General features: G+C 39.5%; 1 gene segment (V, D, J or C); it reads left to right on the top strand.

Annotated features, from left to right (window-relative positions):
- The first annotated feature begins 17719 nt into the window (after positions 1-17719).
- LOC111756562 (immunoglobulin kappa variable 4-1-like) lies at positions 17720-18427 on the top strand. The segment is given in 2 exon segments: positions 17720-17851; positions 18072-18427. Coding segments are annotated over 2 exon segments (390 nt in total).
- The last annotated feature ends 391 nt before the right edge of the window (positions 18428-18818 follow it).

The raw sequence follows: 18818 nt of genomic DNA, 5'->3' as shown, positions 1-18818 counted from the left end.
AACAAACAAACAAAAAAGCAACTATCTAGCCTTCCTGGTTGGTTTCACAAGCTGTATGCACTCCTGCAAGAGAAAAGTCAGCACCTCTTGTGAGCCTACTAGCCTGCAGGCTGAGAATCAAACAAGTGCCCTCCCCTGCTTAGCAAAGAGATAGTACTGAAAACAGATTAAGGAACTGATAGCAATAAAGGTACCTAAAACAATTAAATACTTGTATTGTCTGGTTGACTATATAGGATTAGGGCCAGTGGTCTGAGCATCTCTCTGGAAGATGACAGTATGCAATATAGCAAATATGGTGGATTTCTGTTTCTCTTGTCTTTGAAATCCATTATTGTTTTCACTGTTTTGCTTTGCTTTGATTAACTGTCTTGTCTCATTCAATATTCTGTGTCAACTGGTTTTATTGAGTGTTGTTTTTGATTTGATTTTTCAATACCTGGTGGAATGGAAAATTATTGTGAAAGTAACAAGATATACTATGATACCTATTGTTGTTTTTCTGGTATTCAGCCCTGAAATGCTCTACCAATTGTGCTGCATTGTCTTGAGAGGTTTGTTATGTCTTACTTTGTTGAATTTTACTATCTTTAATTTTCTATTTAAATTGGAGGATCATAGAGAAAAGATTCTAAGTGTCCCGCATATTGTGAGTAGATCATACCCAGTTGGGTGTAGCAGTGACAACAATAAATCCAGCTTAGGGTCATGAGTCTTTCACAAATTTGGGAAGTCTGCCTCATGACCACAAAAGACTTTTTGGACAAATATAAACTCAAATCTAAACATCCAAAATTAGAAAAGATACAGAAAATTTTCTATGATGCAAAATTAAAAATGATTTAAAAAGACATCAGAGATGAAAAATTGAGAGAAAAAGTAGAGTAAAACGAAAGAAATAAATTTCAAAAGAAGAAAGAAATCAGATTTTTATGATATTATTGTCATAGTCCTAGAAAGAGACAGAATGAGGGGGTTTAACAGCATACATAAGACAGGAAAACTAGAAGAGGAAAAGGAGTGTTTTATAGGTAGAAAGTAGCGAAGTCACTGTGCAGATTCTATCTAATTGATAAACTAGAAGAGAACCTGTTATAACCTAAGCCCCCCTAAGTATCACGCCAAAGCCGGTGGCCCGTCACAAATTGTGTTAATTGCATTAGATTGTATTAGATTCTACATTCTTAACAAAAAAGGCTTCGTTTGTATCATAACAATACCTGTAACTTGGCCTTACTGTAAATGTGTGTTTTCCTTTTCCCTCTGAGTAAAGGATTGATATGTTAATCAATGCTCTCCTCTGTAAAGAATGGTAAAATCTTACCTAATTGATACGTTAACCATAGTTGCACTCTACAAATAACAGTTGTGTTGCTAAAGTAAGGTAACTAGACTGTTAGACTTCTCTATTCTTTGCTAAGAAAAACAAGATTTCTTCTTATCTAAACTTGCTAGTATGCAGGGAGACTTGCAATTGCTGTTTCTGCTTTGTAGTGCGTCACACCCCCAGCCCCTTCCTTACATTGTGTGACCAGCAGCTGTTTGTGGATTTACAAGATAAAAGCCCTGACTTTTAGCTGTGAAGGGTGCAGTCTCCAAATAGACTCCTGGAGGCTGTGTCACCAGGCCTGGAAATAAAGCCTTTGCTTCAAAAATTTAATTTCTTGCTTCCTTGGATTTTATACCGTGGCCCAAGTTATCACATTTGGGGGCTTGGTCTGGGATGGGAGCAAGACCCCAGATCCATTTCTGAACATCTGAAAGTAAACCCCCCTCTGGAGAGTTTGTTTGGGCCATGGTCAATTTGTAATTTGGATGGGATACCTCAATTTGGCAGTGGGCACCTCTCGAGGACAGAGTCAATTGGTTTTTCAGACAAACCATCCATCTGTGACTCTGCCCTGGATGGGGAACCACTCCATTGGTTAATTTTTAATTTATTAATTCCTCCAGATCCCAAAATTTGACTAATTTTTGAGCAAAGGCCATTTTGCTGCAGCTTGTCTTGTCTTGTATGTCTGTTTGTGTGTCCATTTGTTCTAATTGTTCTCCTTTTGGTTACCCTAAATCTAACAGAACATTCTCTCCTAGGAACCCCTTCTACAAGCCCAAAACAGACAAAGGGATTTAGATACTTATGTTCAGAGTTTTTGTACTTTAGAATTGTTAGCCTGTTTAAATTTGTTGCTAACTTAGGGGCTTGTTGCCCATTTCTGTTGCAGGATCCATATGGCTTAATAGATTCAAGGTTCATAATAAGAAAAATCGTTTCCTTTAGCTCACCAAACTGTGCATGAAGCACCCTTTGTTTGTGTCTTTAATGATGTGGCGCCTTGTTTAATACGTAAGTCTTCAATTGATTGCTTGCAAACTCGGCATGCCTTTTAAAAGGAGTATTTTTCTTTCTGCACTTAAAATGTAAACATATGTGCACATATATATGAATATTTATGGTTCATATCAAATTTACCAAGTAAAAACCAGGTCATACTATATTTGAGCCAGTTAAAAGGTTACAGTTTTGTTTTTAAAATACAGCATTTTTATGTGGTAAAAAGACATAAAATAATTAAGTATGTTTTAGACTACTAAAAGGTGACTTCAAGGGTTTTGTTAAGAGTTTTGATGTTGTCTGAAAAGCGAGAGGAAAGGTAATTGACTGGTAATACTAAAAAGAGGGACAAAAAAAGGTGTTTTGTCTTCAAGTAAAAATGTCTGGCTGTGCCAGAATGTGGAAAAATATAAAAGCTTAACTTGGGGGGTATATTGTAAGTTATAAAAGGCTCAAGAGAATGTAAATTTTATTTGTCTTGGTTTATAGTACTGCAAATAACAGGTTTGACAAGAAGTAAATGCATTCAGAATTTGACAGTATTAGATCAGTTTTGGTAGAAGTATTCATAAGATTGTACTTTGCTGCAAAATGTTTCCATTAAAATGAGATTATAGGTGATACTAGAGATAAGATACAAGTTCTTGCATGTGCTGTAAACATCTGGGAGATTATTCAGCACAATTTTGTTCCCTATGAAAAAGTCCTTCTTTGTTAAGAATATAATTTCAGTAAAATGAAGGGCTGCCACGTGACATTCTGGAAAAAAGCGGTGTGCCCTCCAAATGAAGCCAGCTCTCTGATCCAGAAAGCCAAAACCATGTCCTCCTTTTGTCGCACCCCCATTGGACATCCAGAGGTAAGGAGGTTTCCCAGTATTGCCAGTTGTTCTCTTTGCAACTCAGTTGGCCACACATGTTAGACAAAAATTGAAAAAGTTTGAGAGCTTTGAGGGAATGCTCCTCAGTCAATTAATAGAGATAGCACAAAAGGTCTTTGAGAATTAGAAAATTTACAAAAAGTTATCACCAAAAAGATAACCAAGGTGTTAGAATTGCTCTATGAGAGAAAAGTTTTAAAAAACAGATGAAGTTTCTGGGGGTGTTTGGATGCTGTAGGCTAAATGTTACTGAAAAGCTCGCCTCTATATGACTCCTGTAAGGGAAAAACTCAAAACACTGAACTGGACTGATAAATGTGAACAGGCCTTCCAGCAGCTCAAGTGGGCCTTGACAAAGGCCCCAGCTCTGGGACTCCCTGATGTTACTAAGCCATTCACCTTGTTCATAGATAAACTCAGGGGCACTGCCAAATGAGTCCTAACTCAGGACATTGGCCCTTGGAAGAGGCCTATAGCCTACCTCTCCAAACAACTTGATCCAGTGACAGGAGTATGGATAGCCCCCTTGCCTAAGAATACTAGGTGCTGTGACAATGTTACTTAAGGAGGGGAAGAAACTTACTTTGGGCAAGTGATTTCTGTGGTAACCTCTCACAGTTTAGAGACTCTTATCAAAACCCCTCTCGAAAAAAAAAAAAAAAAAAGGCTTTCGAATGCCAGAATTCTACACTGTCAAGCCCTGCTTCTAGACCCAGAGTCAGTGATATTCAAGACTTCTTCAGCTTTAAACCCAGCCACCCTTATGCCTGATGATGACCTGGAGGAGCAAAGGACACCTCTCCATGAGTGTGCTGACATCCTGGAACTGCAGCAGAACCTACAGGCTGATCTTACCGACCAGCTTTTGGGAAATGCTGACAACTATTTAATTGATAGAAGCAGCTTCATCCAGAAGGGCAAATGAGTGGCCGGGGCAGCAGTGACCACCGAAAAGGAGGTACTCTGGGTTAAGTGGGTAGAGCCTGGCACCTTTGCCCAAAAGGCAGAGCTTGTTGCTTTGACTGAGAGGCTAAAACTAGCCACAGGAAGGAGGGTAAACATTTTAACTGACAGTAGATATGCTTTTGCTACTGTACATGTACAAGTAGCCATCTATCAGAGCAAGGTCTCTTAATCTCAGCTGGGAATAAGATTAAAAATGCTCCACAGATTCTAGACTTGCTGGCAGATGTCTGGCTGCCTCAACAAGTTGCTATTATTCATTACAAGGCTCACCAGACAGGAGATGACACTGTCACCTTAGGAAACAGTTTGGAAGATCAAGCCGCTCAAAAAATAGCAACCACATCAGAGAAACCAACCAAAAAATAGCAACCACATCAGAGAAGCCAACCAAGAAAGTAACTGCTCTGATGCTAGTCCCTCCGACCTTGTCAGAACCAGTCTATACAAAGAAAGACCTACAGTTATCATCTCAACTTGGAGAAACGTCCCCCACCCCAGGGAGCTGGTACCAGTTACCTGATAAACAAGTACTGTTACTGGAGGCACTAGGGTGGGAGCTGTTACACTGGGCTCGCCAGACTACTTGTTTAGAAAAAACTAAACTTGTGGAATTGTTCAGAACTCGATTTTTTTATTCTACAACTCTGCAAACTGACCACCTCTTTGAGCTTCAGATGCCCACAGTGATTGTTAGTCAACTCAGCCAAGAGCTCTATGCTGGAGACCACCCGACATTGCAGAATTGTTCAAGGATAACATTGGAAAGTAGACTTCATGGCATGGTAAAGCCTGATTTACAGGGGTACCTCTGTCTCTTGGTATTAATAAATACTTTTACTGGCTGGGCAGAGGCTTTCCCTACTAAGTCTGAGTCAACCTTAGTGGTAGTTAAAAGGCTATTGCACGAGATCATACCTTGATTTGGCCTCCCACTATCATTGGGGTCAGATAATGGCCTGGCTTTCATAGCCCAAGTCACCCAAAAGGTAGACCAGGCATTAAAGATTAATTAAAACTCCATTGCGCCTATCAGCCACAAAGCTCAGGGCAAGTAGAACGTATGAACCAAAGTCTCAAGGACATTTTAGCTAAGCTGTCTTCAAAAACTGGCGATAATTGGGTGAGCCTTCTTCCCTTTGCACTGTTAAGAGGTAGATGTACCCCATATGTTTCTGGAATTTCCCCCATTGTAGCCATGTTGGGAGGCCCCTGCCATTGGTTCCAAGATTGTCAGAAAATAAATTAGTTAAAATAACTAATCAAGATCTCATTAAGTCTCTGGAGACTCTCCAACCTGTGTTGACTTCAATCCACCAGCTGTTTAGACTAGACAAAAACACCCAGATCTGCCTTCAGAGACACCTCTCAAGGTGCCTATCAAGCCAGGGACTCCAGTCTTGGTTCAGTGTCACCACCATGACTCCCTCAAACCCCGCTGGGAAGGACCTTTCACCATGGTGCTCAGTACCCCCACTGCCATCAAGGTAACAGGAAAAACTGCGTGGATTCACTACACTCATGTAAAGCCACTGGAAACAGTGGACAACGAGGGACATACTCAGTGGACTACACAGCAGACTGGTAACCCCTTAAAGTTAAAATTGACTAAGGCATAGTTAGATTATGCTGGTCATGAACTGTTTTAGCTTGCTTGCTTTGAGTTTAATAACATCGATGCAGACCTTGCACAGCAGCTTTGGTCCCCCTGTAAGCAAAGAACAATTGTTAAGGTCTTTATGTGGGAGCTCCTGTGATTGTAGAGGGGGCTAATTACTAAAGGTAAAGACACCAACTGGGGGGATTATACATACAATAGGAAACAAGGATCAAGATCCTTCCCACACAAATGATAAATTGTATACATACAGTCTTCGGACAGATTGTGGGGACAAGTTAACATTCCTTGTTGCTATACCCTCAGTTACAGGGGTTTGACTAAAATGCGGATATAAATGGTAAAACCCCACATGATACCTAACAAAGGCAGCCAGTGAGGGCCATGCCCTCAAAATCGTTCTTAGTATTCAGAAATGCATTCCTCCTGCTATGACTGTGTACAAGAATGTATAGGCATAGGTAGCAAAACTTACTTCACTGCTGAGCTTATGAGGACAAGGGCTGAAAGAGTTAAAGGTGATTGGTCGACAAATCCGACAGTGATAGGAAGGTCAAAGTATGCCCAAGCCTCATGTCTCAGCATGGTTGATAAATCAGTGTCCTGGAGCAGGGTGGCCCCTATACATGTGTCTGATTGGGGCGGGCCGCAAGATAAGATCAGAAAACTCTGGTGGTTGAGGAAAGAGTCAAGCTGCTAATAAAAATAAGCTGCCTAAATTGCAGGGAATTCATCTGGATGCTCAAATTTCTGATATTCTAGAAGCCACTCATAAAGCCTTAAATGCTTCCAAACCAACTTTGGCTGAAGAATTGCTGGTTATGCATGGCACAGGGTTCCCCCATCTCCCTTGGCATCCCCTGCAGTGTTTCTCTGGCTACACTGGAGAAACAAGATTACTTAAATTGTAGTGCTGGTCCCCCCTTTAGAGTACAACCAGTAGGCTTCAAGGACTCTCTGTCTTCAAGGAGGTTTTCATAATGATACCTCCAACATTGATGTGGGGTTCCTTGCATTTACTAATTGGAGTTCCATAGTTAACCAGACTACCTCCCTTTATCCCATCAAAGGACAAGTATTTATTTGTGGAGTAAATTTGGCCTATACTTTCCTCCCAACTAACTGGAAAGGGATACGTGTAACAGCTGTCCTGTTGCCTGATATAGAGATCCTACCCGGGGATGAGCCTGTCCCCATTCCTAGTTTAGATTACATCACAGGCCACTTAAAGAGGGTAATTCAATTTATTCCTTATTGGTAGGCCTAGAGATATCAGGAGCCTTAGGTATGGGGGCAACAGGAGTAGGGGTTTCTGTCCAACCTTCCAACCAGATTGTTAGTGATGTGCAGGCAATGTCTAGTACCATTCAGGTCATTCAAGACCAAATAGACTTGTTGGCTGAAGTAGTTCTCCAAAACAGAAGGGGACTAGATCTCCTAACAGCAGAACAAGTAGAGATCTATGTGGCATTGCAGGAACTATGCTGCTTTTAATTGACTCCTTAGCTGAAGTAGCTCTCCAAAAATCACAGAAGGTTAGACCTCCTGTTAGCTGAAAAAGGGCTATGCTTGGATTTAGGAGAGGAATGCTGCCTTTATGCTAATAAGTCTGAGGTGGTGAAACAAAATTTAGCTGAACTCCAAAATGGCATACATGAAAGAGAAAGACTAAGGCGAGAAACTCTGGGATGGGCAGAACAAATGTTCTCCTTCCCACCATGGATGAAAAACATAATAGCAACCTTAGCCAGTCCTCTTGTTATGATTCTAGTGTTAGCTACTGTAGGTCCCTGTATAGTAAATAGGCTAACTGCATATATCAGGCGTCAGATGCAGAGCATAAAATTAATGATGGTTAAACAACAAACATATGAACTTGTCCCTTGAGATCTTTAGGTCAAAAATTTGACCTCAGTCACATCATCAGAAGGGAATGTTATAACCTAAGCCCCCCTAACTATCGCGTCAAAGCCGGTGGCCCATCACAAATTGTGTTAATTGCATTAGATTGTATTATATTGTACATTCTTCACAAAAATAGCTTCATTTGAATCATAGCAATACCTATAACATGGCCTTACTGTAAATGTGTTTTCCTTTTCCCTCTGAGTAAAGGATTGATATGTTAATCAATGCTCTCCTCTGAAAAGAATGGTAAAATCTTACTAATTGATATGTTAACCATTGTTGCCCTCTACAAATAACAGTTGTGTTGCTAAAGTAAGGTAACTAAGGTTGTTAATTGCTGTTAGACTTCTCCATTCTTTGCTAAGAAAAACAAGATTTCTTCTTATCTAAACTTGCTAGTATGCAGGGAGACTTGCAATTGCCGTTTATGCTTTGTAGTGCATTCACACCCCCAGCCCCTTCCTTATATTGTGTGACCAGCAGCTGTTTGTGGATTTACAAGATAAAAGCCCTGACTTTTAGCTGTGAGGGGTGCAGTCTCCAAATTGGCTCCTGGAGGCTGTGTCACCAGGCCTGGAAAAAAGGGTTCCCCCATCCCCCTTGACATCCCCAGCAGTGTTTGCTTCACCAATTTTAATTTCTTGCTTCCTTGGATTTTATACCGGGGTCCAAGTTATCACAGAACCTAAATTAAAAGACCTAGGTAGAGGCCAGGGATTTAGGTCAGCAGCATAAGTGCCTGAATAACAAAGGCTAGGTCCTGAGTTTGATCCCTGAGGCACGCATGCACACACACACACACACACACACACACACACACACACACACAACACATGCACACGCACACAGACACAAAAGATCTATGTAAAAAATTTTGATGGAGACCTTGAAAGGTTAATGCAAAACGATGTAGAAAACTACATTAAAATCCAATTTACAGTGTTTGTAAATACAGAAGCCTCACCTGCACTCTAATAGCAAAACGTGGACAGTTAAGTTTCAATAATAGTTTCTAACTTCAAAAGGAATGCAGAGGCTGAGGGTACTGTGATAGTGTGTGAGTTATTTGCAGATTAGCTGAAAATAAGGGGTCTCAGTGTCACTTTACAGTTTTGTTATGGGAGGTTCATGTGGAAAATGTAGTAAATACCTCTGTATTAGTTTACTATTTCTTATGTATTAGTTTAGTACAAGCTCAATGACTTTAATATGAGATATTCACCAGTTTAACTCTTTTGTCCATTTTTCTAGAAAGGAAATGCTTGAGTCAAATGGAAGGTCTCGTTCTACTTTTTGAGGAGTCTACATACTGATTTTCATTGTGGTCATGCCAGTTTTTAGTCTCACCAGTATTTGTTATTGGTACATTTGTTGATAAATGCCATTCTTTCTGGAGTGAGATGAAATCTCCATGTTGTTTTAATTTACATCTCTTGAATGATGAGTAACACTGAACATTTTTTCATATATTTATTTTCTGTTTGTCTCCATTTAAGAAGTGTATTTATTTCAGATGCTCACTTTTCATTGGGTCACAATAACATATGCATCCCGCATAAGTGGTGCATGTTATGATAGCTAAAGCTTAGAAACTGCCCATATGCTCATTAGCAGATGGGTAAATAGAGAAAAGATGGTTTCTATACAGGTGGAGCACTACTGTGCCATAAAGGAGGATAAACTTGACACATTTTTAGGTAGATGAGTGCATCTTGGGAACATAATGTTAAGTGAAATAAAATGGACACAGATGTTTAAACATTGCATTGCTTCTCTTGTGTGAATAACCCAAAGGCTAAGTAAGGACCAACATGGAGGATAGCTTTTAGGAAATAGAAAGAAAATGTTCAAATTGAAATGTATAGAAGAGAGGGAGTATAGGGATGGGAAAGAAGGAAACAGGAATTAAAAGTATGAAAAGAATGGCAGGAAAGCAATAGAAACACAGCCCTGTAAATGGAGAGGGGAAGGACTGAAAGGAAGGAATGGGAAACAAGGAAGAACCTTTATTAGTATATACAGGTGCCATTTCCCTACAGTAAATTTGGTCATTATGCATGGGAAAAATTACTGATAAAAACATTAAAAAGTGCATTTCATCATTTTACTGTTCAGGCTCAATGGGGCTAAAAGCCCGATGGTCTCAGGCTGTGTTTCCATTTGGAGCCTCAAGCAGGGAATCATTCCCTTGCCTTTCTTACTGCTTGAGGTTTCCCACATGCCTTGGCCAGTAGCCCTTGTCCTCTAAACACAGAGCCAGCACTATTTCATCTCTCTGACACTTCTTCCAACATCACGCCTCTCTCGAAGTGTTTTCATTTGACTTCACACTGGTGATGAGTATAAGTCTGTGTTTATCTGTGTCTTCTCTTTTCCTTGTGTCCCAGCGATCCACCAAATTCAGTTCCTGCTCAGGGGAAATTTTGAATCTCTATGGAAACAGTGTACTGAATAACGGCACGTATACCACCACTTTTAATAGGAATTGAGGATCTATACTGGGCCATAGTAGGAAATAAGATTCTCATACTTTGCATATTATGGTCTGAGATCTCAGAAGTTCTGCTGTTCCATACTAAAGGAAATATACATAGTCGGCATCTGAAGCATTTACTAAGGAGCAGGAAGCAGTGTGACTCAAGTGAGTTTGGGGTCAGTGGAAGTTGACCACCTGGGTCCCTGCAGCTCTCCGGGGTGCTGCCTTTGTCTTACAACTTGACTATGGATGTGGGCACGTAGCTATGCCTTTACCAAATAATACATACAGAAAGAGGCATCTAGAAAGGTGGCTTGTACCACATGCAAATTTTGTCTTGTAAACCTTACTTAAATGGAAAAAAATTAATATAAAATGAAATTCTGACCTTCTTATATAAGCCATTATAAAGAGCATATTATAGGAATTGCAAACATACAGGACAAGATTCAATTTTTAAGTGTGACAAAAGATTTTCTGACTGAAACCTTTGAAGATAATGGACCAGGGATTTATTGCGGTGGCAAAAGCACCTGTCTGGCAAGCACAAAGTCATGAGGTCATACTCCAGTAGCAAAATAATAATAATAATAATAATAATTTAGGCACTTAACTGAAGCTGTTAAATTATGCGTTTTCCTGACATTTTAAAAAGCAATTTTATAGAAAATATAAAATCAATTTATCTGCCTCTTTCTTGATTTCACAAAAGCACTAGGTCCTTGCCCAAGTGAGATAAGTGCTCTACATTCACATTGGAGGATCTAGGAGGGAATCTGTCTCTTTGCAGGTCCTAGGGTCTCTGTCCTTCATCTTCCTATCTATAACATTTTATCTCTTGACCATTCTTACAGAATACATGCAGCCTCCCTTCTGCTTTCTAGGTGCCAACCTTGGCCAAGATTCGGTTTTTATATTCTACAGATTTTAATTTTGCATCTTCCATTCTCTGCTAATTAACCAAATTCTGTCTTTGAGGATGAGATCCCATGTCCTCAATGGAAAAAATGTGTCATCTAATTCTGTTCATACTTCGATTTTAAATCAGATATAGGCATCTTCTACATTCTTAAGGATAGAGACATAGCAAAGAAGATGAGTCTCACAAGCCACTTATAATTAAGTACACCAAAGCATTTTAAATTGTCTCCCTATGAAATGGTCTTTGGTTTTAGTTCTTGGTGTACTGCTATCTACCTGAAGAAAAGGCCTGTTGAGTGGTTCCAAGTAAAAGCATGTCGTGTAGGCAGTGCCCTGTAAAGATAAAGTGGGACACATCAAGATGATACTTTAACTACAATGGTGGAGGCTACAGAATTAGGCCAATAGAGATAACTAATGTAAGCCATTCATGGTGGCACCTGTAATCCCAGCACTAGGGAGGCAGTGACAACAGGATTGCTGCAAATGTGAGGCCAGCCTGGTCTACAAAGTGAGTTCAAGTGCAGTCTGGAATATAGAGTGAGATCCTGTCTCCAAAAGACAAAGACAAAATAAAATCTGATATACATTTAAAATACAGTACATCAATTTAAATGATTTGAGCTGTGCACATTAAAGGAATTACATGTGCATGCATCTGAAACATCTAGAGATTTTAAGCACATTGCAGGTAGCAGGGTGACTCGGTACTTTCTGTGGTGAGTGAATGTAAACTGCATAGAGAACCCTGGATAGTATATGGGTGTTGCGACTGTTTTAAAAGTTGTAAATGATTGTGTATACTTTATGCATGTGTGGAAATGCATAGTTATATATGTTGAGAATGCATTGTTCACAAGTGCAATGATTATCAATCTCTTTTGGAAAGAAAATAGAGGTTATGTAAGATGCATTACTCCTGAACTTCTCAGAATTCAATGAAAATGATGTATTAAATTACACATTATTTTACTGAGGAAATTTCTTGTTCTTATGTCTGGCTAATGTTTTCCTAGCACAAATGCTGAAGATAATTTGTATCTTTTAGGATTACATAGGAGCTGGTCAGTATTGAGTTGAGTGATACTCTCAGTTATCATTTTATAGAAAACTCAAAAAGAAGATTTATATAATTTTTTTCTTGAATAAATGGCAGCATTGTATAGACAACTTGAAGGGGAGATGCTGGAGTATGGCTTTGGCCAAGGTGCACAGTCTATCCAGTTGCACAGAGCATGGCCTCCTTGGAGTAAGCTCGGGAATGTCAGTGGAGTTTCTGATTCACCTTAGACATTTGTGAATATCATGGTGCTGTCTGAGAGCTGATTTGTCTTGTGAGCGCTGATATTTTCATTTGAAACCAGAAAACTTACCATCTTGTTAAGTGTAGATGGTGTCATTGTGTCATCAGAGGTTTTCTTCCCAGTGGAGGAGGCATGGAGGTCACTTCAGACCCAGGCTGAGACCCTCAGCTCTTGGTCTTAGCCATCCCATGTATATCAGGAAATCATCCCCAGTGCTGTGGTTTTTCATTTGAAGACAGAAATGAACCATTTTTCATGTGAAACAAAAAGTAATGATAAATAAACCTCCTCCCCCACCAGACCAACAAGAAACACATCAAATCAACTCTCTGTTTATACTATTTAGTGATTTCTTGTTGCCCTGAGTTATTGTCATGGTCACTAGGCCTCATGGTTGCTTGCCACTCTGGACTCCTGTGTTTGGAGTCTGTTGAAGAACTCTGAACTGTCCTCATACCCAGATCTGTTTCCACATATCCTGGTTATTGATGAAGATGGGAGTTTTCCTTTTTCTGTTTTTATTGTGTATGTTTAAGCCTGATCCCAAGACATCCGCATGCTGATGAAGCACTCTGCCACTGACCTGTACCTGCAGCCTTGGAAATGAGAATTTTGTGATCTGTGCAAGTAGATCTAGTGCGATCTGCCCTGCCTGCTCTCTACTGTCTAACTGTGTATCTTACCAGAATTCCTTTTCTCCCTGGAGTCTGTTCCCTGGGTTGCATTTTGAGCCATAAGTTGTTGAATTCTGCTGCTCCTCATGACCTCATCATGCCTGGATTCCCTGCCAGGCATCATTGCCCCTGCTTGAGTTCATTAAACATAATGACTCTGGCCCTGATGAGAGCCTGGAGGCTTTTTCACTGGTGTGCAGAAGTGGAGGACTTACTCATGGGGGTCAAGGTCAGTAGCTGGGTTGAGAGCAGGATTATAAGTGGGTATTACAAGATTATTAGAACACAAGACACTAGAGTTTCTGTAACATGGAGAACAGCTTGGATGCTATACTTGACTGCAAAGAAGGGTGGGTATGAGACTGGATTCCAGTGACTAAAAAAGCAGAGACCCACAATAGGTGGCCAATGGAAATGATGTTGCACAAAAATGTTCTATATGAGCCTGTTTTCAATATATAAAATGAAAATATAGAACAGATTAAATGTCTAGAGCTTCCTGAGATATCCAAGGAGTTTTGCAGTTGTTGAAATAGAATACAGTGTGGTACACAAAATATCGCAATAAATATGTACTTTTGTAGCGAATATGCAGTCTCTGGGAACTTGCAGTGCATGAAGCTGACCAGAAGAAGGAAGGTAATGCATGCTTCTTTAAAAGCAACTTTCCACACCTTCCACCTGCTTGGGGGCCTGGATCCCATAAGTGAAACTGTGTTTGCACCATTTCACAGCAATCATCGCTAATGGAAGATTTCTGTTTAGCTCAATATCATTTAATTTATTACTTGAAAACTGCAACATTGTTTATAAAGTTTTTGCTCTGTGATTGGAGTTGTGATTTTTGCTCTGTGTGTGTGGTGATAGATTTACTTTTAGGGTTTAAATGCAGGTCTGATGGCATCTCAAAGTTGTAACATGTCCCACTCCTCATGCTGACTGCCTCTCAGGGTTGCTTTCCTCTCCTTTCCCATATAAACACATGAATGCAAATTACCTGCTGGTTTAGGTGCAAATATATGGTTCTCATCCTTGATTTTACTTTTCTGTCACATCTCACGTTCAGTATGTCAGTAAAGCGTATTTGTCCTGATTTTCCTCTATAACAGGCACCTGACCACCTTTCATCACATCTACTGAGGACAATAGCTCTGAAAGGTGAGCATATACAGACATTAATAGCAGTACTGGAGGAGCCTCATGGGCTTTTTTAGTATATACTTTGTAAGCATGGTCCAAGTCCCAAGAATAGTATATCAAATATCAAGTGATCTTTTATCAAACTCTTCATTTTCCCTTGGCCTACATATAAATTTGGAGGCAACAGTTGTCTGGGATTATGGGTCACTGCACTTTATCCAGTGTACCCCAGAATATTGCAGGAGAATCATGAGTTGATTTTCATAATTATCTTTTTCATTGTGTATTTTGAACTAATTTATTATTTTGACTATGATGTATAACCGAAAATATTCAATGTTGAAATGGAGCCAGATTTAAAAACACTAAGGGTCTTCTAGAATCATTTGCAAATATCAGCCCCCAGTTTCAATGTGTCAGTCTTCCCCAGATTTCAGGTGCTTTCACTTTCTGGCATCTCCTTCTCTCATAGATTTAAACGTCATCCTTGAGTATATGACCTGCAACCCTTCCACATCGACAGATCAGATATGAGCATTGGTGGATCCCCAGAGCTCACCCTCTCACCCTGCTTTCCTTCTTCATCCCTCTCTGCCCTTACCAGTGGGCGACAGTGTTAGAAGCCCACGAGCTGAGCAGAGAGCCTGATTTTGAGAAGTTAAACTGAAGAATTCTGATCAGAGAAGCAAAGTTAGTGCAGCACATTTCTTTCAAACTGGCAAAGGAAGACACTCCCTGGGTGACCTTCTAATGAGTATAAACATGTGGAAAGAGGCAAAAGCACGGTGAGAGACCTCTTACCTGAAAACTGTGAGGTACAAGGTTTTCTGTATTAGGACGAAGCCCAATAGAATCCAATCCCACATATTCTGCAGCATTGAGCAGAGAACGCCATTGTGAAAGTAGGATCTGTTAGGGAGATGCAGTGCACCCTGCCCTGACCCTGAAGGCAATTGCAGAGTTCAGACATGTGATGTGTATGTGAGTCAGTCTGTGGGAGTGGAAAGTCCACACTGCTAGGACTCTTCCCTGCCTAGGAAGGGAATGGTAGGGCTCCTACCACCCCAGGATTGATCTCTAATTCTGGTACCTTTAATAGCCCAGTGTGGAGCTAGCAAGCAACTTCTGGGATCTGTTTTTACCAAGTTCAGTAGAGAGTGTTAGAAACACTTTAGCTGTAACATTTCCTGGACCTCGTGATTAACAGCAAAAGGGAACTCAAGTGAAAAGTGCTTGGCAGGGGTAAAGTTCTATCCGTTTCATGCAGAGAGAATTATTTCCTTGGAAAGAGAACATGAAATATCTAGCATTAGTTTGCATACTGGTGAGTATACTATCATATTCATTTCTTTCTCTCCATATCAGATTCATCAAAAGAGTTTGAATGCAGGAATTGCCTGGATTTGGTGCACAGATGAACTAGGGATAATTTTGCTTTCCTTTTATTTTTCTATACAATCTAAAAAAAAATCTTGCTCTACAATCTCATTCTTTTCATGGATTTTGGGCAAACACAGTCCTTACTCCACAGAGCAAGCAGAGATTCCACACATTACCAGAGCCAGAAGGAGTCCAGCGTGTCATGTCAGGACAACCTGTGTCCATTCAAGGTGTTAAGTATGGAAAAGGTGCTGAGGCAGAGCTGCTCAGGCACTTACACTGTGGATTTCCAGTCCCTGTGCCAAGAGATGATCAAACTGTGTTGCTTTTGCTTCAAAATTTTATTGGTGTTTTCTGTGTCAGCTGAAGCACACAACACAGCCAGTATGCACTGTGGAAATTCATTTTGTGGTAGAATAAATAATACATGTTTTTATGTTTCCTTTACATGAAAATAAAAATAATACAAAAGGTGCATTTCTAATTTTCTCAGTCTGCATGTGAGAAGTAATCATGTTTACTTGATTTTTGTGGAGTATTATGGTCTTCCTCTCTATTTGTTTAAATTCAATAATTTACAGTAAATGAAATGAAAGAACTTTGTGATCATAACGTAGTTACAAAGTCAAATTATAAATGTAAACAAAGATATATCAAAAATGATAACTTTTAAGACTGGATTAGGGCAGACTTACTCATCTTCCATATTCTTGCCCTTGGATCTGAAGACCTTTCCTAAACCCTGTGCTATTTTCCTCTTTTGTATTAATGTATCTGAGCAGTTCTAATTGAAACTTGAATGTTTTATGAATTCAATGTATTTATATACAAAAATATTGCAGAAATGAATCTATTCAAAACAAAACAAATGGTCAGCTCAAGCTTATTAAATAAAAAATTAAAATACATTTTTGATTGTTAATAGATCTGGACAAATGTAAAGTTTTGAGATCAGTTTAACAGTGTGCATTGGACACAATATTCCCTGATATGTCAGTGCTAAATACTGGCCCAATCTCTTATAAATATGTTTATTTTACAGCATTTTGCAAGCTGCATCTATTTTACAAATTTTTGTTCAATTTATTTTCAGCATTCCTGAATCTAATATCTAGGTAGAACATTTGTTGTCTGTCATTTCCATTACTTTGCATTCAAACTTAAATTACACTTTTCTTTTGTATATTAGAATCTCTGACTTTGTGATCTAGTGGCTCTTGAAAATTAAATCGTAGAGTTTGTTGCAAATTGAGGATGGTCTTGCACCTGAGGAGACAGGTTTTCATTTGGACACATCATCTGTAAGGCTATCTTCCACTGATTTCAAAGTGGATAAATCCTGCATCAGGCATTGTTTCTTCTGAGAAAATATTCTTCGTAGTTTTGGTCCATAGTCATGATTTTCCTGAGAGATCTTCTTTGTACTCTCTCCTTTTCTCAGCTTATTTAGTGTCTTGTTTTTAATTCCTAGTTGTAGGATGCACAGAATGCGTGTTACCCTTTGGCTTACAATTCAAATTCTCAGGTTCAGTGTGGGTACCACAGGATTCACAGAATGAATCCTCAGGCCATCTTTTGCTGTCCACCTATGCATGAGATGAAAATTGAGTATAAGGTTTTTCCTGTGTTATTCAGTAGCTTCAGGGGAAAAGTGGCTTTGGATTTCAGACAAAGTTTTTTTCAAAGAGAGTAATAAACTTGCCCTAGAAAATGACATCTTCTTGTGTTTCCCTTACTTTTCTTCATCACTTTTCTCTCTTACCTTGTTCTCCAATTGTTCCCATTTCTCCCTGATGTGTTTTTGGTTTTTTTTTTTTTTCCTAGTGTGGTGTAATATTTCACAAGACTTGTTAATATAGGGCAGGTAGCCTGTGATTTCTGCCAATTAAACCCATTTAAAATTCATTTTTTTTTTACTTGAAACTAAGTCATTTTTTCATGCCATCTAGTGGATGTACAATAATAGAGCCTTTAAATTGACTGCTTTTTTTTTTTTTTTTCTGGTCACACAAACACATTTTCTGTAATGGTATTTTTGGTTCTTTTTTTAATCAGTTCTTTCACAGCCCATCACCCTTGCAGTTTGCTTCCTTATTTGCTACTTCCTTTGCATAGGTCTCCCCCAGCTCATTGCAGCTGCAAAGATGCTATAAGAGAAGTCTTTTCAATAGGGTCTGAACTGCATTGCCACAGAAAGGACAGCAAGATGGTTTGTCAGACCCCAATGCTCGTGACTGTGTTGCTCTGGGTCTCTGGTGAGAAATTGGAAACCTCCATGATTTCCACAGAGTGATATCATTGTAGCATTAAAAAATTACTTTAAGAAGTTGAAAACAATGATTATTTCTATGAAAAACATACATCTGTGTTACCACAGAATAGCTTTGAATATACTAAATGTTTAATTGCATTATTTATATTTGAAAAGTCTTTTATGTTTATGCCTGTATGATCACCATTCATTCTTGAATACAGGTGTCTGCAGTGACATTGTGATGACCCAGTCTCCAGCCTCCCTGGCAGTGACTCCTGGAGAGAGAGCCACCATCCACTGCAAGTCCAGCCAGAGTCTTCTATACAGTGGAAACAACAAGAACTACTTAGACTGGTACCAGCAGAAACCAGGGCAATCTCCCAAACTACTCATCTACTTGGCATCCACCCGAGAAACTGGGGTCCCAGACCGGTTCAGTGGCAGTGGGTCAGGCACAGACTTTACTCTCACCATCAGCCCAGTGCAGGCTGAAGATGTGGCAGATTATTACTGTATGCAGACTTTCGGTACTCCTCCCACAGTGATTCAGCCTCGTACATAAACTTCCTCTCAGTATCTCCCCAGCTGCTTGCTCTCCAAGAAGCCCAGGACTTCAACACTTCCTCCTGCTGCCTGAGAGATCATGATCTGGAGTATGCATGAGATAATTTTCAGAGCTTAGTATGAATTAATGTCACTCCCTGGTTCTTGATTCTTTTAGTATAAGAAATTCGTATGTAGAAAAGAGCTCTGTATTAACTTCCTATTCTTTATGTTTTTATTTGCTACAAGCTCAAATTCTTTAACACAAGAAATTCATTAGTTTAACACTTTTGGTGATATCTAGAAGGGAGAGACTAAGGCCAAAGGGATCATCTAATTCTAATTCTTTGAAACAATCTCCATACTGATTTCCAGCATGGTGATGCCAACTTAAACTCCTGCCAATATTGGAAACGGGTTGTTTG

Source organism: Cavia porcellus, unplaced genomic scaffold (assembly GCF_034190915.1).
Source record: "Cavia porcellus strain 051 isolate PalLab524CR breed Dunkin Hartley unplaced genomic scaffold, mCavPor4.1 scaffold_18, whole genome shotgun sequence".
Lineage (NCBI taxonomy): Eukaryota > Metazoa > Chordata > Mammalia > Rodentia > Caviidae > Cavia > Cavia porcellus.
Note: the sequence above shows the minus strand (reverse complement) of the source record. Positions and strands in the feature narration are given on the sequence as shown.